The sequence below is a fragment of the Orcinus orca genome, chromosome 20 (genome assembly GCF_937001465.1).
Source record: "Orcinus orca chromosome 20, mOrcOrc1.1, whole genome shotgun sequence".
In the NCBI taxonomy this organism is placed as follows: domain Eukaryota; kingdom Metazoa; phylum Chordata; class Mammalia; order Artiodactyla; family Delphinidae; genus Orcinus; species Orcinus orca.
In genome coordinates, this window is record NC_064578.1 from 52,978,888 (window position 1) to 53,006,081 (window position 27,194).

Below are 27,194 nucleotides of genomic sequence, written 5' to 3' on the forward strand. Positions count from 1 at the left end.
CGGTCCTAGATGCTGAATGAACGTCAGGGCAGTGGGTGAAAAGGAACAGTAGATAGTGGCCGTGAGTTCCCCACCCAGTCTGTGGCCCCCGTTTCCCTTCATCCCCAGAAGTAAGTTGCAGAAACTTCCACAGAGAAACTTGCATCAGTGTTTTCTGTTATTCTGGTATCAAACAGGTGACCTGAAGCACCAGCTCTGGTCTCAGAGGGGCAAGTCCTTGGCTAACCTCTGGGTCTTGGACGGGGCCTTGGGGGATGGCCCAGTTCTGTTCCAGGTCAAGATGGGGCTGCTGGCCAGCCATGGGGGCTTCTGTGTCGTCAGGGACACAGGTGGTAGCCCAGAATAGTCAGTTCCTCTTCATGGTTTCCTCGATCTACTCCAAGTAGCTGCAGACTTTGGTACAGACACTGGGCTTGGTGGTTGTGTCGCAGGGGACATCACCCCAGGACATCCCCACAGACCAGGGGTCCCATGAAGTCACTGCGCCATCGCGCTGGCGCAGGTTGTGCTCGCCTAAGCGCACTCTCGTGGAGCTGTGCGGGTGAGCGGTTAGCCGCAAATGGAGTGAGGAGTGGACAGAAAGATCAGAGAGTGGGCAACTTTGGGTCCCCTGACCCTCTGGGAATCTGGAGATCCCATCAGCCTTTCCGCAAGGCCCCGAAGCCAATAGTTTCAGCCTCTGCCTCTTAGAGACCAAGGTGCCAAAGTCATGCACACACCTGGAACTCAATCCCCAGGCTCCAGCTCTTTTCCTCAGAATCCATGATTGTGAGATCCCTAGACCCTCCCGCCACGGCCCGTCAGGACCCTAAGCCTTCATAGCGCGTTTGGCAGTGGGCTGCAGAGAGCACCCAGTGCGGGGAGATGAGGGGACCACCACAGTTAAGGCGTCTATGCTCGAAGAGGGCCACCTGCCATGTCTGGGAGTGGGGCACACACTCGTCACCACTCAGCACCTTGTCACTGTCATCCTGCGCCACTGAGAGAGGAGACAGAGGAAGATCCCCGAGGACAGAGTCCTCTCCCTTGCACCCTACACCTTCCTTGTACCCTGACCTCACTATACATTTTCCACCTGTTGCCTTTCCCCAACTTCTTAAGATGTCCCTCCTGTGGAATTTTAAGCACGTCTTCTCTCTAGCTTTTACAACTGCTGCTTGTTTTCCCCAGAACTGTCCCTCTGCCCTCAGCCCCCACTCGTTTGCTATAGGACTCCGGGAGAGAGAGGACAGGGAGAGGACCAGAGGGCAGGCAGTCCTCTGGGATTGGGAGTAGAGACAAGGACAATGGATATAGGTCCAGACAGATGGTCACTTGAAACCGGCCATTCAAGTTCACCGGGCTGTCACAGACACCAAAAGGGTGTGGCCACTCAATGTGTGGGACACACATTCTTGGCCCCAGAGTCTGGACATCTCAGCCAAATGCAGTATCTTACAAGGACACAGATGTAGCCACACAAGGTCATGGGCAAACATACAGGCACAGCCAGTCTTCCAAACTCAGGAACTGATATGGACAGCACTTTCAGCTGAAATTCATTTGCGTGGACATGGGTTGCAGCTTCAAGAATCACAGCACAGAGCTTCATATGTGTATGTGAACAGGATAGTTAAGGCACGAGCCTGTGTGCGTATATGTGTACACACACACACGTTCACAGGCACAGGTTTGGACATAGAAGCTCAGACCTTAATTTACAGACTCCAGCGTGGATCTGCATATACTAGGCCACAGATTTGCACACTTGCACACGGGGTCTGAACAACAGGGTGAGGTCCTGAATGAGGGTACACAGGGAGAGACACCGATACACACTCAGGTCCCAGAAGACTTGTCACCAACATGGGTCTATAGTATAGTGGTTAAATCTGAAGTGATAGAGTAAAAAATCCTGGATCCAAACATATTATCTGTGAGACTTTGAGCAAACGGACTTTTCTGTGCCTCTATTTCCTCATCTGTATAATGGGATTGTTGTAAGAATTAAATGGGAAAGAGAGCAAGAGAGAGAGAGAGAGTGAGAGAGTGTGTGTACGATGCCTGGCATATTGTAACTGCTTTAAAAATATTAGTTATTTTAAACAAAGGACATATAGATTTATTTATGTAGACATATGTGTGGATGTTCAGGTTGTGGACACAAATTTAGCCAAAGTAAGCCAGACATATGTGCAGACCCAGGTAAAGATCATCAAGGTCAAAACCGTTATTCATTCCCAAGTCACTTTGTGGGGATTCAAAGTTATAAAACCGACCCAGAGGGCCAGAGCTCAGATATGGACCCACTAGATCAGACCCAGGGAAACATGGGACACAAAGGTGGCATTCAAGGTCAAAGGCACATTGCTCAAGACACAGGCAGCCAGGTCACGACATATTTATCCATCTCTAGATCAGCCCCCAAGTCACTCACTGGGTGTTCAGGGTCACTAATTGAGTTTCACAGTTGGGGACCTGGCTCAGACATGTGGGCGGGATGTAGACACAAAGGACTCTGCACACACACACTCCCCTTGCCCACACTGCACCATGCACAAGGACATGCACGGGGATGCGTCAAGGTCATAGGACCATGACCCCCTACACTGGGCAACGTGGATACGTCCCCTCAGGGTCACAGCCAGGCACACAGACACCCACAATGGGGCAAGATGTGCACAGCCACACCAAATGCCCACACTCTACCTGCCAAGGTCAGGAACTGGGCCAAGGGCCCTGGTAAGGCCGGGGGAACGCGGATGTGGTGGACAAGGGGCTTAACAAGGGAAGGGTGGGGTCGTCCTACAGAGAAGGACAGAGGGTGCGGGTTGAACAGCTGGGCACTGAGGCCGCCCCTGGCCAGTCCAAGCCGGAGGAGGGCGGAGGCCCTAGCTGGGTGCAGCGGGCAGGGGGTAGGGGCAGGGAGGAAAGAGCACAGAGAGAGCCTGAGGGGAGGCTGGCAGCAGCGGGGAGGTCTGAGGGGCCCCCAGAAGTGAGGGTCATGTGGGGGGGTTAATAAAAGTCCACCTTCAACCTCTCCAGGGTAGAGGCATCAGGTTACAGTTAATTTCTCCACGGGTGGTGGCTGAACGCGGTCTGGAGCTCTCCTGCCGCCTGGGGTCACCTTGACCCAGCGGCTGCCCCTCTCTGAGCCACAGGGGACCAGATGAGTGCTGACCACTGCGTCTGGAATATACCAAGTGCCCAGCAACGCTAACACACCTTTACAGCGCGGTACCCTGGGCCGGGACCGCATTTAATCCTCACAACAACCCTATGAGAGAGCATCTGTTGTTATCTCCACTGTACAGTTAGGGAACCTGAGTCACAGAGACGTTAAGTAACTAGAAAGCGGCAGAGGCAGTATTTGAACCCAGAGCCTGTGTTCTTGAGCTCCCCAACATGTATTTAATGCTCAGTATAAGCTTTCCCTACATCGTGCTATTGAGCCCTTACCGTCATTCTTGCAGGTAGGTGCTGTCTTCTAAAGAAGGCACTGAAGGACCAGAAAGGGGAAGCAATTTCCTCAAGGTCACACAGCAAGGAAGGGGCAGCCCCAGAACTCGAACTCAGGTCTGTGTCACCCAAGGGCCATATTCATTGTCATGGGGACTCCAGAGCAGCGCCAGGCCCCTGACAGCTCTTGGGGTAGGGCGAGGACCCAGGGATGTCGGCATGTGGCTGAGGTGGGTGTGGGGGAAGGATCAGCAGGTGGTCCCCGAGTGAGGGAGGCGCTGCTGGCAGATTGCAGGACCCGGATAGGCTGGGGAATTAGGTGGCACTACACTCCCGCTGGCCCGGACCTGACCTGGGCCCACCTCACCTGCAGACGTCAGCAGGAAGGAGAAGGTGAGGAGAAGCCACATTGTGAAGGAGGGACCAGGGCTCTGCTGATGTCTGGGGAGGGGAGAGAGCGAGCGGGTGTGAGGGTGGACCCTCCTGCCCCCACCTGGATCCCTCCAGACACAAACTCATCCCACCTGCTCTTAAGAAACCCCTTTTCACCATCCTTGTTCCCCACCCCAAACTGCTCTCCCTCCTGGGCTCTCCATCTCCCAAGGGTCTGCTGTTTCTCCAGGCACTGGGACAGACTCCCAGGTACACCCACAGCCTGGCAGAGCCCAACACCATCCACTGACCCCAAAGCTTTAGCTCAGGATATATTCTTTCCCCAAACCCCACACCAGCCTCTTATCTGGCCTCTTGGGTCCTTACCAAGCCTGTCCCTCCACTCAAGTCCCACACTCCTCACAGCCTGTACCCCTACCTGGCTCCACAGGACACCCCTACACCCGGAGCTGACCCCCGGCACCCCCAGGATAAAGTCCCAGTCCCCCAGCCTCACTTGTGAGGCCATGAGTGGCTTCTCCCCTTCTAGCCCCTCTGGCTGGGTCTCTCGTGACCTTGCGCGTCTAGGCTATTTCTTCCCATTTTCCTTCTTGCAATTTCATGCCTCCACACTTCTGTTCAGGCCGTTCCTCCTTCCAGGTATGCCAGTCCCTTCAAGGTCCACTTCCTCCTGGAGGCCTTTTCTGACCTCCCTGAGTCAGCGGTGTCTGCCTCCCCTCCCAGACCGAGAGCTCCCTGAGGGCGAGCCCAGCCTGACTGCACTCTGGTTCCCCAGCAATGCCCAGAGCTAGGCAAGCTCTGGGCTTGAATTAAAGCCCTTTCCCCCCCCCCCCGCATCTTCCAAATTCCTATTTGTCCTCTGAGGCTCAGCCCTCGCCTCTTCTGGGAGACCCCGATACCTAACAGGTATCTCTTCTGGGTCCTATAGTGCCTGTTCTGGTTCCATCCCCAGGTGTGCTCAGGTCAGGTCCTCTCTGTGTCCCCAGCACTGCCCAGCCAGGGGCCGGGCACACAGGAGGCCTCAGGGAGATTGTGCTGAGCTGACCTGCACGCATGATAACTCCTGACCTTGTTCCTGGCTCTGGTACAAGTGCTTTAGAAGACGTCCTCCTGATGTACTCTGTGCCCTCCCCCACCTCACGGCTGCAGCTCCCTCTCGCATCTCCAGGACGTTTTCTTGGTTCAGGCTCAACTCGGTGCCTCAGCAAACAACCCATGGACCTACCCAGGTGCCCTTGACATGCAAGTCCCTCAGGGAAGTCCATGTCTGCTCCCTGGAACGAGGGCATCCCATGTCTCCCCGAGACCAGGGAAGACCTGTGTCTCTCCTCACTCCAAACCCCCTGCCCCATCTCAAAGATCTCACCCCGCTCCAGCAGCATCTGGGGTAGCTTGGAAGCCAGAAGAAAGCGAGCAGGCACATGAATGCCTGAATTCATAAACTCCTGGCCCCACCCGGGTCTTGGGGGAGGGGGATAGGGTGAGGTGGGAAGTGGCTGAGAGCCAGGTTTATAGGCAGGGATGCCTAAGTGGCTAGTGGGGTGGGGGACAGGACCTACGGAGCATTTATTAGGCTGAAGCTTTTGTCTGAGTCTCTGAGGAGGAATTTCCCTACCAAGGGCAGTTTGTCGAGGGGGAGGAGACAGTAGGGCAAGAGCAGAAAATTGGAGGAGATCAAAATATAGAACCAGGAGCCTGGAGCATGTAACCTGGAATCCGGGGTCTGGAGTGTAGAAACTGGATTCTAGAGTCATACTTCTGGTGCCTGGACTAGGGGTCTGGATCTTGGGTTCTGGAGCTGGACCGGGACCCCCCCCATTCTGGATCCCTGATTCTGGATTCGGAACCTGCTCTTCTGGATTCTGGATCTTGGAGCTCTGATTCTGGACAGTGGATCCTGGGTCTGGCTATCCAATTCTGGACCTTGGGTTCTGGATATATATCCCCAATTCTGGATCTTGGAGTCTGAACCTCCCAACTTTGGGTTCTGGATCTTTCTGGATCTTCAGCTTTGATTCTGGATCTCCAATTCTGGATTCTGAGTTTGGGGCCTAGAATCGGCCACTCATGACTTGAAGCCGGGAGTGGATTTTGGAATGTGACTTCTGGAGTTTGGGTCTGGAAGCTGGATCCTGGACTCTGGCCTTTGAGTGACAGGTCTCAGTCTTGGATTCTAGATCCAGGGCCTCTGACTCTAGAGTCCAGACTAAGAATCTGGAGTCTGACGTTTGGACTCTAGGACTTGAGGTTTTGGGGCCTGGACTATGAATGATAGATTTTGGATTTTGAGTTATGGGGCCTGGATTCTAGAGTCTGGGTCTAGACTCTGAGGGTTCATGGATTGACTTCGGAATGTGAAGTATGGAGTTTCAAATCTGCATGGAGGGGACTTCCCTCGTGGTTCAGTGGGTAAGACTCTGCACTCCCAATGCAGGGGGCCTGGGTTCGATCCCTGGTCAGGGAACTAGATCCTGCATGCATGCCTCAAGTAAGAGTTCGCGTGCTGCAACTAAGACCTGGTGCAGCCAAAAAAACTAAAACAAACACCCCCCAAAAAAACCCAAAAAACCCAAAAAACGGCATTGCGTATTTAAGCGACTGGACAAGGAGACAGGGGCCTGGCTTCCAGGATTCTGAGGTTCCTAGACTCTTGACTCTAGAGCATGACTTTGGAGACTGGGAGACTAGAGTCTTCATTCTGGATCTTGCAGTCTTCATTCTTAAGATGACCCAAAGCTTTGGGAATTTAAGTTTGTTTACCAGTGTCTCAGGACCATAGAGGGCCCTGGGGAATTGTCTAGAGTCTACCGTGTCTTGTCTAAATAACGAAGAGGCACAGTAGAAGGAAGTACTGACCTCAGATCACCCAGTGAAAGATGGGACCTATTATAAGCATAGTTTCTCCCTGTTTCTGGAAATCCGTCACATATATAGGAAGGGGTTGCATGATCGGGGCTGACTGTTAAGGACATCAGTGGCCAATGCCTAGGGGTCCCTGGCACTTGACTTCCTCACAGATAATATGGGAAAATGATGGTGTCTAAGCCCCCAGATGTCTTTCAGACATTCCAGAACCATAGACCCTTAGTTATTCCAGAATCCTAGGGTCTCTGTCACTCTAGAACACCAGACCTTCAACAGCTCTAGAATACCAGACCTTCAGATTCTAGAAGAGAAGGGCCTGAGGTATTCTGGAAATCTAGGTCCTCAGATGCTCTAGAACCCAAGACGGTAAAATAGTCTAAAGCCACAGATCTCTAGACATACTAGAAGCCTGTCATCTTCAGATGTTCTGGGACCCCCAGATAGTTTGGCTTCCCAGGCTAGAAGCTATTCTAGAATTAGAATTTATTTATTCTAGAACTACAGATAATTTTATTCAATAATAATCAGATAAAACCACAGAGTTTTGTAAGGAGTAAGAGTTAGTGCGTGTAAGGAGCTAAGAGCACACAGTAAACAATTCCACACACATGAGCAGACGGTGGCGAGGACAGAGCCCCCCCCACCCATGCTCAAGGTCATCCAGGCTGCAGAAGTCCGGGGGGAGGGACAAGAGAATGGTCCAGGAAGTCCTGTGCTTCCCTGAGTGTGAAACATCACCTCTCTGGTTATCAGTGCACACCCGTGATGGGGTCTTAGAGTGGGGGAGGAGTGGAAATGGGTGGGGTTGGACGAGGTAATATGCACAGAGCAGGTGTGTAAATCGAAATTAGGCTGGTGCGTGAAAGACGGGTTAACCCAGGACACGATTCAGACGTGGACTCTGGCTCCAGGCAGCCAGGATTGAATCCTGCCTCCAACACATAATGCTGTGTGTCTTTAGGCAAGCCACTCGGCCTTCCTGGGCCTCTGTTTCCTCCTCTGTAAGATGAGAATAATTATTGTTTCTGCCTCCTAGGAGTGTTTTGAGGCGTCAGTGCCTGAAATTCGTGCCTGACACTTAATCAGTGCTGAGTAATCCCAGGCCGTTATCAGGCCTGTTTTCCCAGAATGCTGGGGAGCGGTGGTTGTGGGGTCTTTCTCAGAGGACACAGTCAGGCAGCAGTAGATAAGGACTTGCTGAAGCGGGGGCTCTCCATCTCTCAGTTTGGGCATCTCTCTTTGAAACCGCTTTATCAAGACCCCCATTTTACAAATGGGGAAACTGAGACCCAGGGAGAGAAAACAGGTGTGTGAGGCCCCAGCTTGAGAGTGTGACATCGAGCAGGGGGGACGCCCCAAGTACAGCTTACTTTACTCTGAGACTTTTTTTTTTTGCGGTACGCGGGCCTGTCACTGTTACAGCCTCTCCCGTTGCGGAGCACAGGCTCCGGACGCGCAGGCTTAGCGGCCATGGCTCACGGGCCCAGCCGCTCCGCGGCATGTGGGATCTTCCCGGACCGGGGCACGAACCCGTGTCCCCTGCACCGGCAGGCGGACTCTCAACCACTGCGCCACCAGGGAAGCCCACTGTCCATCTTTTTAGTCTTAGCCATTCTGGTAGGTATCGTGTTTTGATAAGATTGTATGTTCTTCAGATACTGGGTGCAATGTTCTATACATGACCATTAAGTAAAGTTTGTAAATCACATTGTTCAAATCATCTATGTCCTTATCCATTTTTGTCTTGTTTGTTCGATTATTTTTTTGAGTCACCTTAAAATCCTCTTTTTAACATTTTTTAATTAAAAACAAAATTTTGGCCACGCCTCGCCACTTGCGGGATCTTAGTTCTCCAACCAGGCATCAAACTTGCTCCCTTGGCAGTGAAAGCACCAAGTCCTAACCACTAGACCGTCAGGGAATCCCCAAATCCTCTTTTATGAGTGGGGATTTGTCTATCTTACTTTTAGTTATTTCACTCTTTATATATTTGAGGATACATTAAGAGATACATAAAAATTTAAATATTTCCTTAAGAATAGATTCACAGTGTATTTATGAATATACGTATGAATATAAATTCTCATCAGTGTATTCTATTTAGTATAATAACAATTATTATGGTATAATACCAATTCCTTATATTCTTGGGTCCCCAGTCTCCCCTCTCTCTGTCCTCAGACCCCCCCCTTCCCCGCCGCCCCCCACATTCTTCCCACCAGTCTCCAGCTACAGCAGGAGGGTCCTGAGACAGCTACAAATCGAGAATTCTTAAAATTCTTAGAATTCTTAAAATTCTTAAGAAGACCAAACCAAAAGCAGTCAGTGAAAGCTACATAAACCGAATAAGTAAATCCCATTAATTTGCCGTTTGCTGATGTGACTTTTCAGAAATTGGACAACATCCACAGAATCAGTTCTCTTAACCTTCCAGCTATGTCTCGTTCCTTGGGGATCCTGTGGCTCTCCTGGTCAAGGCTCCCATTTCCCAGATGGGGAAACTGAGGCACAAGGAGGGAAAGCTATTTGCTGGAATCCCTTGGATGGGAAGGGAAGTAAGGAGGAGAGTCTGAGCCGAACCCGTGCTTCTCTTCGACTTTATTTCTAGGCTTAGAGGAAGGGACATATGACGGTGAAAACCCAACTTTCTCTACCAATGGTAAGGCGGGGTCAACATTGTGCCACTAGGGGGCACTGTGTACAGGAAGATATTCTTAGCAGGACCGGACTACTGGGGATGGGGGAGGGGGTCTAGACTCCTGGGTCTGAAGGAGGAAGGCACTGGGAACCCAGATTCCTGAATTCCTTCAGCAGCTTATATTTGGGGGTTCAATTTCATGGGTCCCAGTCCCTGGAGTTAACTGGCCTGGATGGTTTTCTGTATCCAGTCTGTGAACTTGCAGAGGTTGGTGTAGACGCCTGGCACGTTGCGCTGGCCACAGGGGGATTGTCCAAAGGACACAAGGCCCTGCAGGGACCCGTTGCAGACCAGGGGGCCCCCAGAGTCACCCTGTTGTGGAGAGACAGAGAATGAGAATCCAAAACACAGAGAGATGGAGATAGATGTGAGATCAGAAAGGAACCAAATGAGAAGCCATGGCAGGAGAGGGGGGAAAAAAAAGATAGCAACATATTCCTTAAACGTTCCATTCTAGAGCCCTGACCGCACCAATTCTGCTCCCCTACATCCTAACAGCTGGTAGATGCTCTTGGGTTTGTTACTGTTCTGTCTCTGTTTGTGTCCCTCCTTCTTTTTCTCCCTTTGTAGCTTATTTCTCTGTCTCAACGACCCCTGGAGTCTCTGTGCCTCTCTGCATCTCTTTTTATATTCTATTTTTGTTTTTTTTCCTATTTCACTTGGCATTTCATCTCTACGCGTCTGTGTGTCTGTTTCTCTGTGGGTGTGCGTGTGTGCATGTGTGTTTCTGCCTTACTGAATCTGTCTTTCTCTATTTCTGTCTTTCTTTGCTTCTCCTTATTCCTGTGTCGACTTCTCTCTTTCAGTCTCTCTCCCCATTTGTCACACGATCTTCCCGTATCTCTGTTTCTCACCACGGTTCCCTGTCCCCTCCCTTCTCCATCTCTCCCTGGATCTTCTCCCCTCTTCCCTTCTCCCAGCTCTCACATGGCAGGAGTCCTTTTGGTCCCGGCCTCCGCCAGCGCAGAACATGCTGGGGTGGTACACAGGGGCATAGAGTTCACTGCAGATCTCCTCCGACACCACTGAGATATTCACGCATTGGAGCACTTTGGGCAGTCTGCCTGGGACGCAGAGCATCGGATTAGCCTCTCTGGCTGGGCAGAGAACCCCCTCAGAGAGGCCGGACACACCCACACTCCCGAGCTCACCATTCTTTAGCCGACCCCAGCCGGAAACGAGGCAAGAATCCCCAGCGGTCGGGCACTGGGAGGCGACGCCGATGTTTTGGATGGTGTCAGACTGGGGCACCAATTCTTCCAACTTGATGAGCATGAGGTCGTTGGCAAAAGATGGTCTGTTGTACTCTGGGTGCTGGATGGAGAGGTGAGCCTCCATCATCTGACCGCCTGGTTCATGGTCGTCCTCAAGACTGTGCAGACCCAGCCTGATGGTATAGGAACTGAGGGCCACAGGGTGGGGGTGGGGTGGGGACAGAATAGCTTTGTGGCTACTGCGCCGTTATCTCCATTCTTGCCTTCAACCACAGCCTCATCTCCAGCCCCTTACCCTAGCCCCATCTTCCTTGCTAAGCACTGCGCTAAGAGCTACCCAACCTAAGGCACAATCATAATCCAGGGGCAAGAACTTGCCTTAAGTCACTAGTAACTCAGCAGCTGAGCTGGGATTTCAACCCAGGACCCTTGAGTCCTTCCAAAGCAACACATAGCTCCCGCCTCCCTCGCAGAGCCTTCCTTCACACTGGTTTTCACTTTTAGTACCCAGAGATTGAACCTGTTAAGCGCTTCCCCTCAGCTCACCATACATCCGGGTCCTCCCTAGGACCCAGGCCCCGCCCCCGTCCCCGCCCCGCCCTGCACTCACTTCTGGAAACAGTGTGCGGCTGACAGCACCCATTGAGGATGCACCAGGACGCCCCCGCAGAAAAATTCCTTTTCCAAGAACAGTGCCGCCTGCCAAGGCTGCGAGTGCGGGTGGCAGTCCTCGCCGTTTATGATGTCGCTGCCTCCACCCCAGGCGAGGGATCCTGAGGGCGGATTCAGGGCTGGGGGACGGGCTCAGAGGGGAACAGGGGCTTCTGGGGGCGGGGCTCGGTGCAGGGGCGTGGTCAGGCCTGGGGAAAAGGCCCAGAAGGCTGGACACTTATTCCTGGGGGCGTGGTCACGGCTTTCGGGGGCGTGGCCACAGAGCAGGGGCGTGGCCACGGTGCAGGGGCTAGATCAGGGCTTCCGAGGTCAGGGGGATGGGCTCAGGGTGGAACCAGGGCTTGTGAGAGCTTGGTGGGGGGTGGGGGGAAAACCTCGGTCCAGGGGGGCGTGGTCAGGGCTGGGGGACAGACTCAGGAGGCAGGACTAGGCCACTTGGGGGCGGGGTCACAGTGCAGGCGGTGTGGTCAGGACCGCTGGGATGGAGTCAGGGATCCTGAGGGCAGTCAGGCTCTTAGGGGCGGAATCAAGAATGAGTGAGAAGGGGGCGGGATCACAGTGCAGGCCTGTTACTCCACGGATCAGATTCAAGAGGCGGAGATCAGGGTATAGGAAGTGGGGTCACTTGTCAAGAGGAGACTTTCAGCTGTAAGTGTGTCACATAGATCTCTGGGACCCACATGTCACCTCTCTCGCTCTCACACACACACACACACACACACACACACACGCGCGCGCGCGCGCCTCGACAGTGCACCACTGGGGCTATGAGCCTCCCAGCACAAGTAGACCCCCTCACACAAGGTGGCAGAGGCAAGGGCGACACAGCCAGACACTCGAGGCAGTGCCACACTCTATGGCCCTCCAAGCCTCTCCTTCCCTGGCTCAGCCTCCCCCATAGCAGCAAAAAGCCGGCTCACACAGAAACCCTATCACACCGTCCCGTGATGTGGCTGTCTGGGGGCCCAAGGATCGGAGACCCAGGAAGCAGGCACAGATTGCCAGCGATGGGTGACTCCCCCAGAAGCACCATCTCCCTTTTAGCGGCACCCCAGGCTCCCCAGGTCCTCACAGCATTGCCACTCTGCAGGATATTCAGAGGCACAGATGGTCAGAGCTGTTCACCCAATCACGCACCGACTCTCACGGGCATGACCACACACCCTGTCATACTATGTCACACACAGAGGCATGCAAAGCCACACACACCCAGTACGCAGGCAGCGCATATGCAAACTCCCTGTGATACAAGGAATCACAAGTGTGCATCTGGAGAGCAACGGTCACACAGTACTGTCACCCACGCAGCTTCAGGCACATCCAGGAGGATACTGAGTCATGCCTGTAACAAACACTGCCTCAGGCACAGACACACACACGCACACGCGCACACACACACACACACACACACACACAGATACCTGTGACACTGAGGAGGAGGTGGCCCAGGAACCAGCCCCAGGGGTTTCCTGCCATGGACATCCTTCAGCACCTGCGTGAGGGTCAGTCTCAGGTGAGTCCGGGGGCCCTGCATCTGTCTCTTTCTTTCTCCATTCCTGCCCTCCCAGGATATTATTGGGCAAACAAGGACCTATACCACCCCTCCCCCGACACACACATGCCATAGGGTCTGAGATCATGGCCCAGAGACCCACAGCCTGGAGAGATTTAGAGGCTGAGAGAGAAAAAGAGAGAGGGAGAGTGAAGTGGAAAGAGAGAGAGAGAGAGAGAGAACTCGGTGGAGAGGAAGGGATGGAGAAAGCGTCTCTCTGTCTATAAACTGGGCGAGGTAGGAGGATGGAGACTGGACTCTCAAGGATGGAGGGAAGATGGAGTACTTAAGAGAGATCATCGGAGACAGACTGAGAGGCAGAGGCAGGGAGAGAGAGATTCAGGGAAATAGAGAGACCAGGGGAGACAGAGAGAGAACTGGAGAGACACTCCTAACTAGAGACCTGTTTGGAGAAGAGACCTGGAGACACAAGGTCCGGATGCTGAGAGTCACAGGGACACGGAGCTGTCGGGACAGTGGGTCACAAAGACTGCGAGCTCTTAGGGCGCGGTGAGTGGGGACCTGGGGGCCACTCACCTGGCTGTCTCTGGGCTCCCGGATCCTGCTTTGGGCTGAGTTCCTGCCTGCTACGTCCAACAGGGGCCCCGGTGGGGCTTATAAGCATCTCCAGCTGGGCCGGCCTGCCCCCCAGGGACACATTCCTGGGGTCAGGTGCTCCCAGCTTCCAGCTCAGCGCTCTCAGGCTGCCTTGTGCCCGGCTGCGGCCAGGGGGCCAGAGGGGCTGGGAGACCCTGGCCCCACTCTCCCCTTCTTTCTTGGTTCTCTGTCAGGTTTCTTCTCTCTCTCTCTCTCTCTCTCTGTCTCACACACACACACACACACACACACAGACACACACACACATTCTATCTCCCATTTTCTTTTTTTCTTATTCTCTCTCTCATTAAATCTCTCTCATCCTCCCTCCCTTCCTCTCTCTCCCGGCTGTGCTTCCCCAGCAAAACTTCCCAGATTCAAATCCCCAGCGTCACGTTCTACCTTTGGAGCCTTGTGCCGGCGACTGCACCCCTGTGAGCCTCCGTTTTCCCATCTGTAAAATCGGGGTAACCATTCTTCCTCCCTCCCAAAATGCATCCAAAGAGATAATGCAGGGAAAACGCCCGGACAAAGTGCCAGGAGTGTCCCAGGCGCCCAGTTAGCAGGAGCAGGCTTTGCTCAACAAAGGGCACCTGTCACGCTCTGAGCTCTGCTGTCCGCACTCGAGATGCGGGAAGGGACAAGCAACTTCCGGCGCTCCTGGGGCTCACGTCCCAGCAGGGGAGAATGACAAACAGAAAAACTACAGGGACAAGCAAATATCTGGTAGTAATGTGTGTGCAGAGACCACGGGTGATACTAGAGAGTGACCCGGATTGGGTGGGGTGACTGCAGTTGAGGGGGTGGTCGGGGAGTCTCAGAGGAGTCGACTGAGGCTGAGAGGCAGTGAGCTTTGCAGGAAAAGGAGAGAAGTTGGAGGAATTCCCTGGAGGTCCAGTGGTTAGGACATGGCGTTTCACTGAGGTGGACCGGGTTCAGTCCCTGAGGGAAATAAGATCCCGGAAGCCTGGGGAAAAAGAGAGAGAGAGAGAGAGAGAGAGAGAGAGAGAGAGAGAGAGAGAGAGAAAGTTGGTGTGTACGAGACAGAGTAAGGCGAGGAACGGGGCAGACTGTGCAGGAATTTGCATGCCGGGGAAACAGTTTGGGTTTATTTTCAGTGCAATGGATTTTAAGCACGAGGTAGGAGGGGCACGATCTTATTTATGTTTCAAAAACATCCCGCGTGGAGAATGATTGTAGAGGGTGAGATGGAAGCAGAGAGACCAGCGTGGAGGTGGGAGGTGGCAACAGCCTGGGTGGGAGATGCTGTGGTCCAAGGAGAAGAGAAACACATATGCCCAGGGCTCGTGTGGGGGAGGGGCGGGAAAGTCAAGTACCAGCCGGTGGGTGGAAGGTGGGGAGGGAGGAAAAAGGAGGTAAGGATGGTGTCTCGGAGGCTGGGTCTGTTGGCGGCTCCATTTTTGGCGCCATTGGTGCGGAGGAGCGAAGAGGTGTGGGGAGAAGGGCTGAGCTGGAGGCGCCTATAGGAGCCAAGTGGTTGAATGTGTGAGCACCATGGGGCAGACAGAGGTCAGGGCTGGTGAGAAACGGTGGGGAGTCATCCTAGGAGACGTCGTGTCTAGAGCCATGGGGTTGGATGAGGTCACCTAAGGAGGAGGTGTGGACGGCGTTGATGAGGGGTTGTGGGGACAGATGACGGTGCTGCTGAGGGATGAATGTCTGTGCCTCTCTGTCTCTCTCTGGCCCTGTTTCTCTCTGATTTCTCTGTCTCTAGCCCTTTCTTAGTGTCCGTCTGGTTCTCTGGCTCGGCCTCCATCTATCTGCCTGCATTCAGTCACCTGGGGGCACAGAGACCCTTGACCTTGCCCTACTCCTGGGACCTGCAGCCCTGACCATGAAGACGGAGGGGTAGGGGTGGGGTGTTGAGTGGGCTCAGGCCTCACAGCCGCCCAGACGTGACTTAGGTCTGGACACTGGGAGGAGGCAGGTTGGGGCCAGAGTGAGGGACAGGGCTGGGGCAGCTGGAATGAGGGAGAAGGGCGTGGATGTGGCATTCCTCCACCCTGTTCTGTGGCCTCACCTAGGTCTTATCCTGCTCGAGGTTAGGCAGACGTGTCCCAGTTATTTGCGGATGAATCCAAGACAGAGTGTGTGCGTGTGTGTCACGCCATGGAGGTGCTTCCAGCCTGGCAGGAATGACCCCAGGAGTGGGGATTCTAGGGTAAGAACCCAGGCTGGGGTGGGGGATGGAGAGAGGCAGAGACCAAGAGATACAGAGATGGGCAAAGAGATTGGGACCAGAGACAGAAATAAAACCACAGAAGGATATAGATAGAGACACAGAGAGAACAGGGAAAAGAGACGAAGACAGAGAGATAAGAGACAGAGAGACACAGAGAGACAAGAGACCGAGACAGAGAGAGATAGACAGAGAGACAAGAGACAAAGAGAGACAGAGACACAGAGAGATGGAGACAGAGACACACAGAGACAAAGAACAGAGACACGGAGGTTGACAGGAAGAAAAGACAGAGAGAGACAGAGACCAAGGGACAACAGGCCTAGAGACCCAAATTGAGGCAGAGACAGACAGACTGGGACACAGAGGGAGACAGGGAGACAGAGACACAGAATAGAGGACAGAGAGATGGGCACAGACAGAGGCAAAGACAAAATGACACACAGAGAGATTATTTAACATTCTGGAAGTCATTTAAAATTTTTTATTTATTTTTAATTTTTTTTTGTTTTTTGGCTGCATTGGGTCCTTGTTGCTTCACACAGGCTTTCTCTAGTTGCGGCGAGTGGGGGCTACTCTTCGTTGCAGTGCACAGGCTTCTCATTGCCGTGGCTTCTCTTGTTGCAGAGCACGGGCTCTAGGCGTGTGGGCTTCAGTAGTTGTGGCACACGGACTCAGTAGTTGTGGCTCGTGGGCTCTAGAGCACAGGCTCAGTAGTTGTGGTGCATGGGCTTAGTTGCTCTGTGGCATGTGGGATCTTCCTGGACCAGGGCTCGAACCCGTGTCCCCTGCATTGGCAGGCGCATTCTTAACCACTACGCCACGAGGGAAACCCTGGAAGTCATTTTTTAAATAGAGACAAAAGATAGTTTTAATTTTCCCCAACTTGACCCAACCCTACCCCCCCAATAAGAGTCTCCCCCCCATTCACAGGTCCCTTTTGATTCTTTTCTTGATTGCTCTAGCCTGTCTGCAGGTCAGGCACCCACACCTGTCGTCCTTTGGACGACACCTCCAAAAAGTAAGTCAGACCTAGCCAGGTCTCCCCACCTTGACTCCCCCTCTCCTGGCCCAGCCCCCTTTCTGGGCTCTCTGCTTCCACTCTTATCCACCCCAGTCTGTTTCCCAGAGGGATGTGGCTCCTGTGAACAGCTCCGGGCAACTCCTCAGCTTCCCTCATCCTCTAGGCCACCCTGTGGTCTGTTCCATGTGCCTCCAACACTCTTCCCTTCACTCCCTCCCTTGACCACTCCCACTCCTCATTTTATCTTTTTTGCTTTTTTTTAAACATCTTTATTGGAGTGTAATTGCTTTACAATGGTGTGTCAGTTTCTGCTGTTCTCCATCGAATCTGAATGAGATCCTTGCTGGGTAGAGTAATCTTGGTTGTAGGTTTTTCCCTTTCATCACTTTAAATATGTCCTGCCACTCCCTTCTGGCTTGTAGAGTTTCTGCTGAAAGATCAGCTCTTAACCTTATGGGGATTCTTTTGTGTGTTATTTGTTGTTTTTCCCTTGCTGCTTTTAATATTTTTCCTTTGTATTTAATTTTTAACAGTTTGATTAATATGTGTCTTGGCGTGTTTCTCCTTGGGTTTATCCTGTATGGGACTCTCTGCACTTCCTGGACTTGATTGACTATTTCCTTTCCCATATTAGGGAAGTTTTCAACTATAATCTCTTCAAATATTTTCTCAGTCCCTTTCTTTTTCTCTTCTTCTTCTGGAACCCCTATAATTCGAATGTTGGTGTGTTTAATGTTGTCCCAGAGGTCTCTGAGACTGTCCTCAGTTCTTTTCATTCTTTTTTCTTTATTCTGCTCTGCAGTAGTTATTTCCACTATTTTATCTTCCAGGTCACTTATCCGTTCTTCTGCCTCAGTTATTCTGCTATTGATCCCATCTAGAGTATTTTTAATTTCATTTATTGTGTTGTTCATCATTGCTTGTTTCCTCTTTAGTTCTTCTAGTTCCTTGTTAAATGTTTCTTGTATTTTCTCCATTCTATTTCCAAGATTTTGGATCATCTTTACTATCATTACTCTGAATTCTTTTTCAGGTAGACTGCCTATTTCCTCTTCATTTGTTAGGTCTGGTGGGTTTTTATCTTGCTCCTTCATCTGCTGTGTGTTTTTCTGTCTTATCATTTTGCTTAACTTACTGTGTTTGGGGTCTCCGTTTCGCAGGCTGCAGGTTCTTAGTTCCCATTGTTTTTGGTGTCTGCCCCCAGTGGTTAAGGTTGGTTCAGTGGGTTGTGTAGGCTTCCTGGTGGAGGGGACTGGTGCCTGTGTTCTGGTGGATGAGGCTGGATCTTGTCTTTCCGGTGGGCAGGACCACATCAGGTGGTGCGTTTTGGGGTGTCTGTGGACTTATTATGATTTTAGGCAGCCTCTCTGCTAATGGGTGGGGTTGTGTTCCTGTCTTGCTAGTTGTGTGGCATAGGGTGTCCAGCACTGGAGCTTGCTGGTCGTTGAGTGGAGCTGGGTCTTAGCGTTGAGATGGAGATCTCTGGGAGAGCTCTCACCGTTTGATATTACGTGGAGCCTGGAGGTCTCTGGTGGTCCAGTGTCCTGAACTTGGCTCTCCCACCTCAGAGAGGTGGCCTGACAGAGGCTCAGGCCTGACACCTGGCCGGAGCACCAAGACCCTTTTGGGAGGTCTGAGGTCTTCTGCCAGCGTTCAGTAGGTGTTCCGTAGGAGTTGTTCCACATGTAGATGTAGTTTTGATGTATTTGTGGGGAGGAAGGTGATCTCCACGTCTTACTCCTCCGCCATCTCAAAGGCGCCCCTTCTCCTCATTTTATCTTATCTCAAACATCACTTCTTCCCAGAGGCCTCGCTTGACCCCATTCCCAATCTAATCCAAGGCCCCTGCTCTCCTGGGGAGAGCATCCTACACGCTTCTTGGTACAATTTACGCACGTGTTACTGTTTGTGTGTTTATTTTTCTAACATCTGCCTCTCTCATTAGCCTGGGAGCTCCCTGGGGACAGGGCCTTTGTCTGTTCTGTTCACCACGGAAAACTCAATGCTTCTCATGGAGTAGGCGGGCGTTCAGTATGTACAATATATGCTGAATAGATGGGTAAAGAGAGAGAAAGACAGTTACTGAGAAAGATATGCAGAGATGGACAGAAAGAAAGCGGAAAGAGCAGGACACAAAGACTGATGGAAAGAGAAAATAACAATAACAAACAATAATAATAGCTTACAGTTAATAATAGCTCTTTGCACTGGGACAGGAATAGGGAACTTAATTAATTCGTTAATGTTGAATTAATTGAAATTATGGTGCGAGCTTACTATGGCCCTATTTTAAGTGGTTAATGTGTAATAACTTTGTTCATCACAACACCATATGCAGTTCATACTGTTATTAACTTTATACAGATGAGGAAACTGAGGCACAGAAAGGTTAGGTAGTTTCCCCAAAGTCATAGGAAGACTGAGGCTGGAAGAGAGAGGTGGACAAATAGGCAGACATGGACAGACATAGAGCAGGAGAGAGTTGGAAACATAGTGAAAGGTAGACGCTGAAAGACACACATCTCAGGAACTAGGGATAATAATGATTAAAAAATAAAAAGACAAAAGGTCTAACAGTGATATATCACCCACTTTTTTTCTAGGTGCCTTCTTAACAGCTTTATACAGGTTGATTAGTTTTAATCTTCATAATAACCCCATGAGGTACCTATTATGCCTAATTTTATGAAAGTGTAAAGGGAGGCACAGAGAGGTCAATCAACTTATCCAAAGTCACACAGCAAAGTGGCAGTGAATCCAGGCATCTGGTTCCAGAGTCCACATCTTGAGGTCTTTGCTATGCAGCCTCCTTCATGCATATTAGGAAACAGAAGCAGAAACTGAAGGACAGGTGAACCGTCTCCGCAGGGTTACAAGTCATGAGGGTCCAAGATGCATCTGGGTCCACTTCCTCTCACCTGAGCCATCTGCCCTCATTCCTATCTGTAGGTGAGGTGAGGTGCAGCTTTGGCCAGAGAAGACACAGAACATTGCTGGGGAGGGGATGAGGTGAAGCCACCTTCAGCCCCCAGCACCTACTCTTACCACATAACTGGAAGAGCAAGGCCCTCCTCCCTCCCACGGACTGACTGAGCCAAAAAGAGAGTCTTAAATCTCCTGGACACGGTGGAGGGTGGCCGCCCGCTTAGGAATGTCATCTGCCCTAAGGCCCAAGGTGGCCCTGACCATGTTTCCAGGGGTGTCTGACCCAGCCCTTAGGGAACTGACCCTTGAGTTCTACCTGGTAAACTCAGGAAATGCCTTCAGGCTGAGTTTGAACAAACTTGAGGCTGGGGGGAGTGGCTGCCCCTGTATCACTCAATAACTAAAGCTACTTTGGGATAGATTATATTACCCGAAGGGAAGCGTTTTCTTTCCTTATTAAGGACAATGGGGATTCAGTAGGATAATTGCCTACTGAAGGCATGTCCCCTTCCTGCTCCTATCCCAGGAGATAGAGAGGCCAGCTCCAGGGGGTCCGCCCAGAAGCAGGGACAATGGAGAGAAGGACTTGGGGAGGGGTTTTTACTGGAGAGCGAGAGTTGGAGCTTACTCCAGCCTGGAGAACTACAGGGAACACAGCCTGACCACTTGCGAGCTGGGAAAATGGCTGTGGGCTGTGGGGACCACTACGGGGGCATCTTCTAGCCACTTAACAAGGTCTGGGGCCTCAGCAAATATCAAATGAGCAGAAGTTAAGGTAGTAGGCCCCGTGGACCAAAGCCCTGGACATTCCCTCTTTTTTTTTTTTTTTTAGCACCAAGCTGAGTTATGTCATCACCCTGCAGAAGAAGATGGGACCCTCTAAGTGGCAAACATTTCCTGCCAGACTGGGGATGGGGTGAGGGGAGGACCAGTGGACTTGGCGCTGATTAAAATCCACTTAGATTTGGGCTTCCCTGGTGGCGCAGTGGTTGAGAGTCCGCCTGCCGATGCAGAGGACGCGGGTTCGTGCCCCAGTCCGGGAAGATCCCACATGCCGCAGAGCGGCTAGGCCCGTGAGCCATGGCCGCTGAGCCTGCACGTCAGGAGCCTGTGCTCTGCAATGGGAGAGGCCACAACAGTGAGAGGCCCGTGTAACGCAAAAAAAAAAAAAAAAAAAAGCCTGAGTAAAGACTGAGACAGGTAGCTATCTGGGCATAGAGCATTGTGGGTAGAAGCAGCAGCAAGTGCAAAGGTCCTGAGGTGGGAATGTGCATCACATCTAAGAAACATCCAGGAGGCAGGTGTGACTGGAGTAATCACCAGGGAGAGGGTGGGAGATGAGGTCAAAGCAGGAACAAAGGGAGACAGATTGTGCAGTGAGCCTTTGGGTCATGGTGAGGATTCTAATTTCTACTCTGAAGGTGATCAGAAGTCTTTCGGATCAGGTTTATAGATCTCTCCTACAGCTGAAGGCTATTTGCAGATCAGCCCAGACAAAAGATCTGCTATTTCTAGAGCTCATTTTCAAGATGAGCGACACTTCTGTGTGCCAAGAGAAGCAGGGGGAAAAAATGTACCCTCCCTGGTCCCCAGCCACACCAGTTTACAAAGACCTTGGGTGAGGGGCTGAGTGTTTCTAGCCTCAGACCTCAGCCACTGTTATCTCCAATTATTGCTACTAATATAATGATTTACTAAGTCCGAGAGGTCACAACCACTGCGCCACCAGGGAAGCCCTCAGGCTTTTTCTTAAACATTCCCTCCTCAGATGAGCCTTCCCTGACTCCTCGTAGCCCCCACCCTCAGTCCCCAGCTCCCCATCCTCCCATCTACAGTGGCAGGGCACAACCTTTAAAAGAATGACTCAGTCCTTGGTTAGAACCAACTAGGTCCAAGATGGCAGAAGGTTCAACTTCCAGTGGACCTTGACCCTCGTTATATTATGCTCCTTGTAATACATTAGCAAATGCTAAAGGGCACACCCCCAGGTGCCATGACAGGTCAGAGGTCGACCGTAACAGGCTAAAAAGTGGGCGATGGCCCCATTCCTGGAAATCTCCGCCCCTTCTCCAAAAGAGTTGGAATAATCCTCCCACTCTATAGCCCATGAAATTACCCAGCCCATAAAAACTAACCACCCCATACTTTGGGGCCTCTTGCCTTCTGAGATGGCCCACACTGTGGAGTGTGTTTCTCCCGGGGCCGCTCTTGCCTTTTGAGAAGGACCGCATTCTGTCTGTGGAATGTGTATCTCTCTAAATAAATGTACTTCTTACCTATCACTTTGTCTCTCACTAAATTCTTTCTGTCCTGAGACATAAAGATCCTGAACTTCTCTAGGTCCTGAGACCAGGTGTGTGATTTTAATGAAAAGGTAGTGGGTTCAAGTCCCAATATGGGTTGTACGGTTTCAGCTCCATTACTTCATCCTTATTATCAGTATACATCCTCTGATTATATATACCCTTATATATTTACTACATATATATGATATATAACCTGATATGTACCCTGATTATCAGTATATATGCTCTGATTATCAGTGAAAAGCTTATTATCAGTATATAAATCTGCATTCATTTCCATTGCTGCTGTAAGAAGTTACCACAAATTTATTGGCTTAAAACAACACAGATTTATTCTACTACAGTTCTGGAGGTCAAAGTCCAAAGTCAGTCTCACTGGGCTGATTCCTTCTGGAGGCTCTGGGGAAGAGTCCGTTCCCTTGCCTTTTCAGCTTCTAGAGGCGGCCCGTATTCTTTGGCTCATTTAAGAGAAATGGCCGCCAGGATTGAAAGATCAGGAGATCTTCAGCACCTCTTGAAAAGGCCATGACATCACTCAGCAATGCATCTGCATTCTCGCATGGCCATAATCCATCCTCGGCGGGCTCTGAGTGGCCACAGCCCTGGGGGCATCCTGTGGTTTTCCTTGGCCCACAGCTAGTTGACTTCCCTCATTACCTGCCTGGCCCCAGGAAGCAGAAGACTTTGTGACCCCAAAGCAGAAGAAAAGTGGAGACACGGATGCGGAAAGATGTGGACACGAACAGATCAGAGAAAAAGCAATCACAAATGACAATACTATTCATACACCGTCATCACCGTCACGAAGAGTACTTGCATATAGACTTACTTGTAGACTACATAGAGAGCACTTATTTTGTTCCAGATACTATTCTAGGTTCTCCACGAATGTTAATCGCCTCAACATCCTATGAAATAGGAAGTATTGTCACCCCGACTTTACAGATGAAGAAATGAGGCACACAGAAGCTAAGGGTCATTTACGATTGACCAAGCTGGTAATCCTTAGAGATGGGATTTGGACACCACCACTCCCGACTCCAACGCTGCCTCTGTGCGCCTAACTACTGTGCAACACTGCCCCCTTGTGGATCCAGAGAAACACACAGGGAGAGAGTTAGAGGTGAAGGGTGAGGGACAAAGGAGGGGCCCCAGGTTCTCTTGGGTCAGTCACCCTGGAGGCCTCAGCACCCAGCTCCGGACCCAGATGTGGGAACAGAGGAGGCAGGTGCAACCCTGGCTGGTGACGGGAGCCGGGGTCGCCACCTGAGCTTTGCACTTGGTGAGCTCTGAGCCTTGCACCTGGTGAGCTCAGGTCTAGATCCTGACCTTGGATCTCTCAGACACTAAAAGGAAGGGCTGAGCATGGGACCTCTGGAGTCAGACCCATTCCAGTGAGACCTTGGGTGAGGGGCTGTTTCTAGCCTCAGAACTCAGCCACAGTTATCTCCAATTATTGCTACTAATATAATGATTTACTAAGTCCGAGAGGTCACAATCATCTCTGTTTATTCTTTTTGTTTTGTTTTTTGGCCACGCCATGCATTTTTGGGGATCTTAGTTCCCTGACCAGGGATTGAACCTGGGCCCATGGCAGTGAAAGCACCGAGTCCTAACCACTGGACCGCCAGGGAAGTCCCATCTCTGTTTATCCTTGGATCATGGTGACCCTGGGGGTGTCTTCCAGAACCATCTCCTCTGTGCAACCAGTTACCCCCCAAATGATCGTGCTGATAATAATGATGAAAATAACTCACTCACATGCATTCATTGGTTATGGTCATTGTTTCACTTGTGCTATTGTTCTTAATCTCAGGGAATAAAATTATGAGCCTGTCTTTTAAAAAAGCAGGGATAGATTCAGAAATGTGACTTTCCCCATTATAAAAGGAAATCAGTTTTCCTCAGTAAAATCCTCGCTGGCTATATTTGTTAGGGTGGCGGGGGAGGTGAAAAGAAAGCCCTTTTTTGTTTTGACTTACTCATGGGGAGAATGTTACCACTAATGGCTAACATATGCTGAGTGCATGCTCTGTAAAATTGTTTTAACGGCTTTACACAGGTTAACTTGCTAATATTCCCATTAACCTTAAGAAGTTGATACTATTACTATCTCCACTATAAGCAGGGGGAAACGAGGGCAAAGAGAGATTAAAGTCATTTTCCAAGGCTACACAGGAAGAAATAGCTGGGTTTGAACCCAGCGAGAATTGCATGAGAATCTCTGTTTGTGTATGTGCGTGTAACATCATTTCTACTTTATTTTTCGAGTACATATTATTTCCACGTGGTACAAAAACAAAGTATGTTTATAAAAAATGTACAGAGTGATAGATCTCCATCACGACCTTGTCCCCCTTCTGTCCTGTCCTCGCCCCGTCTTCTGAGCAACTAGAATATATTTCTTGGGTCATCTTCAAGGGTTTTGCTGCACGTGAACAAGCAAATGCAAAGATGTGTTCTTAGTCTTCTCTTGCCTTTAGCCACCAGGCTGGGCTTCTTGAGAGGTAAGGTGTCTCCTGGTGTTCAAAACATTTGGTGAATTCTTTCCCCTGTTATAAGCATCAAAGAACCCGTAATGCCTAGTTAGTTTCAAGGTTTGTGAAACACTGTTTAGATAATGACAAAAGTTATAAAACAATGGCTGGTATGAAAATTACAGATGATCCATAATTATATCTGTGAATATAAAGCCCTCTGCTGGGAAGGTTTCCAGTCTGGGAGAACTCACTGGGAGGCATCTCCCCCCAACCCACACACAAAGGGACCTTGTTATCATTTTGTGGTGATTAGACCTGGCCAGAAAAAGAACATTGAAAATAGAGCAAATAAGGTTGAGTGGAAAAGGCACAAAGGGATATCTAGGACAGTGATAACTGTACACTTCCAGTGTAGAAATATCAAATCACTACATTGTACACCAGGAACTAACATAGCGTTGTAGGTCAATTATACTTCAAAAACAAGCAAACAAAAGAAGAACTCATAGAAAAAGAGATCAGTTGCAACTAAGACCTGGGGCAGTGAAAATAAATATAAATAAATAAATAAAAATAAATCTTAAGGACTTCCCTGGTGGCGCAGTAGTTAAGTATCCGCCTGCCAATGCAGGGGACACGGGTTCGAGCCCTGGTCCGGGAAGATCCCACATGCGGTGGAGCAACTAAGCCCGTGTGCCACAACTACAGAGCCTGCGCTCTAGAGCCCATGTGCCACAACTACTGAAGCCCGTGCGCCTAGAGCCCGAGCTCCACGACAAGAGAAGCCACAGCAATGAGAAGCCCACGCACCGCAACGAAGAGTCACCCCCGCTCTCCGCAACTAGAGAAAGCCTGCGCACAGCAACGAAGACGCAACACTGCCAAAAAATAATAACAATAATAAATAAAATTTAAAAAATAAAATAAATCTTAGAAAGAAAAAGAGATCAGTTTTGTGGTTACCAGAGGCGAGGGTGGGGGCGGTGGGGGAGGGGGGATTGGATGAAGACAGTCGAAAGGTACAAACTTCCCGTTACAAGATAAATAAGTGCTAGGGGTGTAATATATAACGTGATTAGTCCAGTTAGCATTGCTGTCATATATGACAGTTAAGAGAGTAAATCCCAAGGGTTCTCATCACAAGGAAAAAAATTTTTCTTTTTCTGTTCTTTTGTGTCTCTATGAGATGATGAATGTTCACTACTTATTGTCATCATTTCATGATGTATGTAAGTCAAATCCTTATGCAGTACACCTAACACTTATACAGTGCGGTGCAGTAAGTCCCCTACATACGAACGCGTTCCATTCCGAGAGTGTGTTCTTAAGTCCAATTTGTTCATTTAAGTCCAACAAAGTTAGCCTAGGTACCCAACTAACACAGTCAGCTGTATAGTACCGTACTGTAATAGGTTTATAATACTTTTCACATAAATAAAACATAAAAAACAAACACAAAAAATAAAGAAAACGTTTTTAATCTTACAGTACAGCACCTTGAAAAGTACACTAGTACCCGCTACTTCACCGCTGCTTTCACACTTGCTTCCAGACATCCTGGGCTTGAAATAAAGCTACTACACTGTACGCTATACAGTACTGTACAGTAAAGTGCACAAAAGCACAAGCACCTGCAGAGGATGCACGCACGGGACAATGTACGCCAGACCCGTGAATTAACTTCTGTGATTGGACATGTGAACACACCGTTCACATCTTTGAAAGCTCGCAACTTGAATGTTCTTATGTAGGGGACTTGCGTATGTCAATTATATCTCGATAAAGTCAGAAGGGAAAAAAAGAACCGAAATGGATAGATGAATGGATAAATAAAATGTGGTATATCCATAAAATGGAATATCATTCAGCTTTAAAAAGGAAGGATAGTCTGACACATACTACAACATGGATGAAGCTTGAGGACATTATGTGAAGTGAAATAAACCAGTCACAAAGAGATGAATACTGTTTGATACTATTTAAATGCGGTATCTAAAAGAGTCAAATTCATAGAGACAAAATAGAAGGGTGGTTGCCAGGGACTTGGGGGAAGGAATGGAGAGTTAATGTATAATGAGTACAGAGTTTCGGTTTTGCAAGAAGTCAAAGTTCTGGAGATCTGTTGGACAACAGTGTGAATGTACTTAGCACTACTGTACTGTGCACTTAAAAGTGGATAAGACGGTAAATTTTACGTTATGTGTTTTTACCACAAAAATAAAATGTTAAGAAAGACCTCCTGTTGCTTGAGTTGGTTACAAAGTTTGTGACACGTCATTTAGTTAGTTGCATAAGTTATTCTCTTTTATATTTATGGACTATTTATTTTTTGCTGTGTTGAGTCTTCGTTGCTGCGCGCGGGCTTTCTCTTGTTGTGGCGAGCGGGGATTACTCTTCGTTGTGGTCCAGGGGCTTCTCATTGCGGTGGTTTCCCTTGTTGAAGAGCACGGGATCTAGGCACACAGGCTTCAGCAGTTGTGGCTCACGGGCTCTAGAGTGCAGGCTCAGTAGTTGTGGCGCACGGGCTTAGTTGCTCTGTGGCGTGTGGCATCTTCCCGGATCAGGGCTCGAACCTGTGTCCCCTGCATTGGCAGGCGGATTCTTAACCACTGCACCACCAGGGAAGCCCTCCACTAGTAAATGTAGAGGGTGGGGAGAGGTCAGCTACATGATAAACAGGAAGCCACTGTCCAGGCTGGAATTTAGTCTCTGACCATGGTGTTGAAGCTGGATCTTCCGGAACACACGCTCACACATTCACACACAGATGCACAGTCATGCACGGGTACACACCACTCACACAGCATGCACTCTCACAACAGCTCACCCA

At 50.3% G+C, this 27,194-nt stretch overlaps 2 protein-coding genes across 2 annotated transcripts; both read right to left on the reverse strand.

Moving 5' to 3' along the window:
* Window positions 1–373: 373 nt before the first annotated feature.
* LOC105748912 (kallikrein-15) lies at window positions 374–3,848 on the reverse strand. Its single transcript, XM_012539215.1, has 3 exons — window positions 3,801–3,848; window positions 808–971; window positions 374–533 (listed from the first exon to the last, which is right to left on the reverse strand). Exons 1-3 carry the CDS (start codon window positions 3,846–3,848, stop codon window positions 374–376), a joined length of 372 nt encoding a protein of 123 aa, XP_012394669.1.
* Window positions 3,849–8,916: 5,068 nt separating this feature from the next.
* On the reverse strand, window positions 8,917–12,762 carry KLK4 (kallikrein related peptidase 4). Its single transcript, XM_004286127.3, has 5 exons — window positions 12,702–12,762; window positions 11,219–11,381; window positions 10,546–10,796; window positions 10,322–10,458; window positions 8,917–9,706 (listed from the first exon to the last, which is right to left on the reverse strand). Exons 1-5 carry the CDS (start codon window positions 12,760–12,762, stop codon window positions 9,554–9,556), a joined length of 765 nt encoding a protein of 254 aa, XP_004286175.2. The 3' UTR covers window positions 8,917–9,553.
* Window positions 12,763–27,194: the final 14,432 nt, after the last annotated feature.

Excerpts from the sequence above, each read along its gene's own strand:
- LOC105748912 (XM_012539215.1), bottom strand. The coding sequence starts at position 3,848 with ATGTGGCTTCTCCTCACCTTCTCCTTCCTGCTGACGTCTGCAGGTGAG. Across the intron at positions 972-3,800 it reads TGCTGACGTCTGCAGGTGAG|GATGACAGTGACAAGGTGCT; the intron begins GTGGGCCCAGGT and ends TCAGTGGCGCAG. Across the intron at positions 534-807 it reads ACGCGCTATGAAGGCTTAGG|CTCCACGAGAGTGCGCTTAG; the intron begins GTCCTGACGGGC and ends TCACCCGCACAG.
- KLK4 (XM_004286127.3), bottom strand. The coding sequence starts at position 12,762 with ATGTCCATGGCAGGAAACCCCTGGGGCTGGTTCCTGGGCCACCTCCTC. Across the intron at positions 10,459-10,545 it reads CTGGGGTCGGCTAAAGAATG|GCAGACTGCCCAAAGTGCTC; the intron begins GTGAGCTCGGGA and ends TCTGCGTCCCAG. Across the intron at positions 9,707-10,321 it reads ACCAAAAGGACTCCTGCCAT|GGTGACTCTGGGGGCCCCCT; the intron begins GTGAGAGCTGGG and ends TCTCCACAACAG.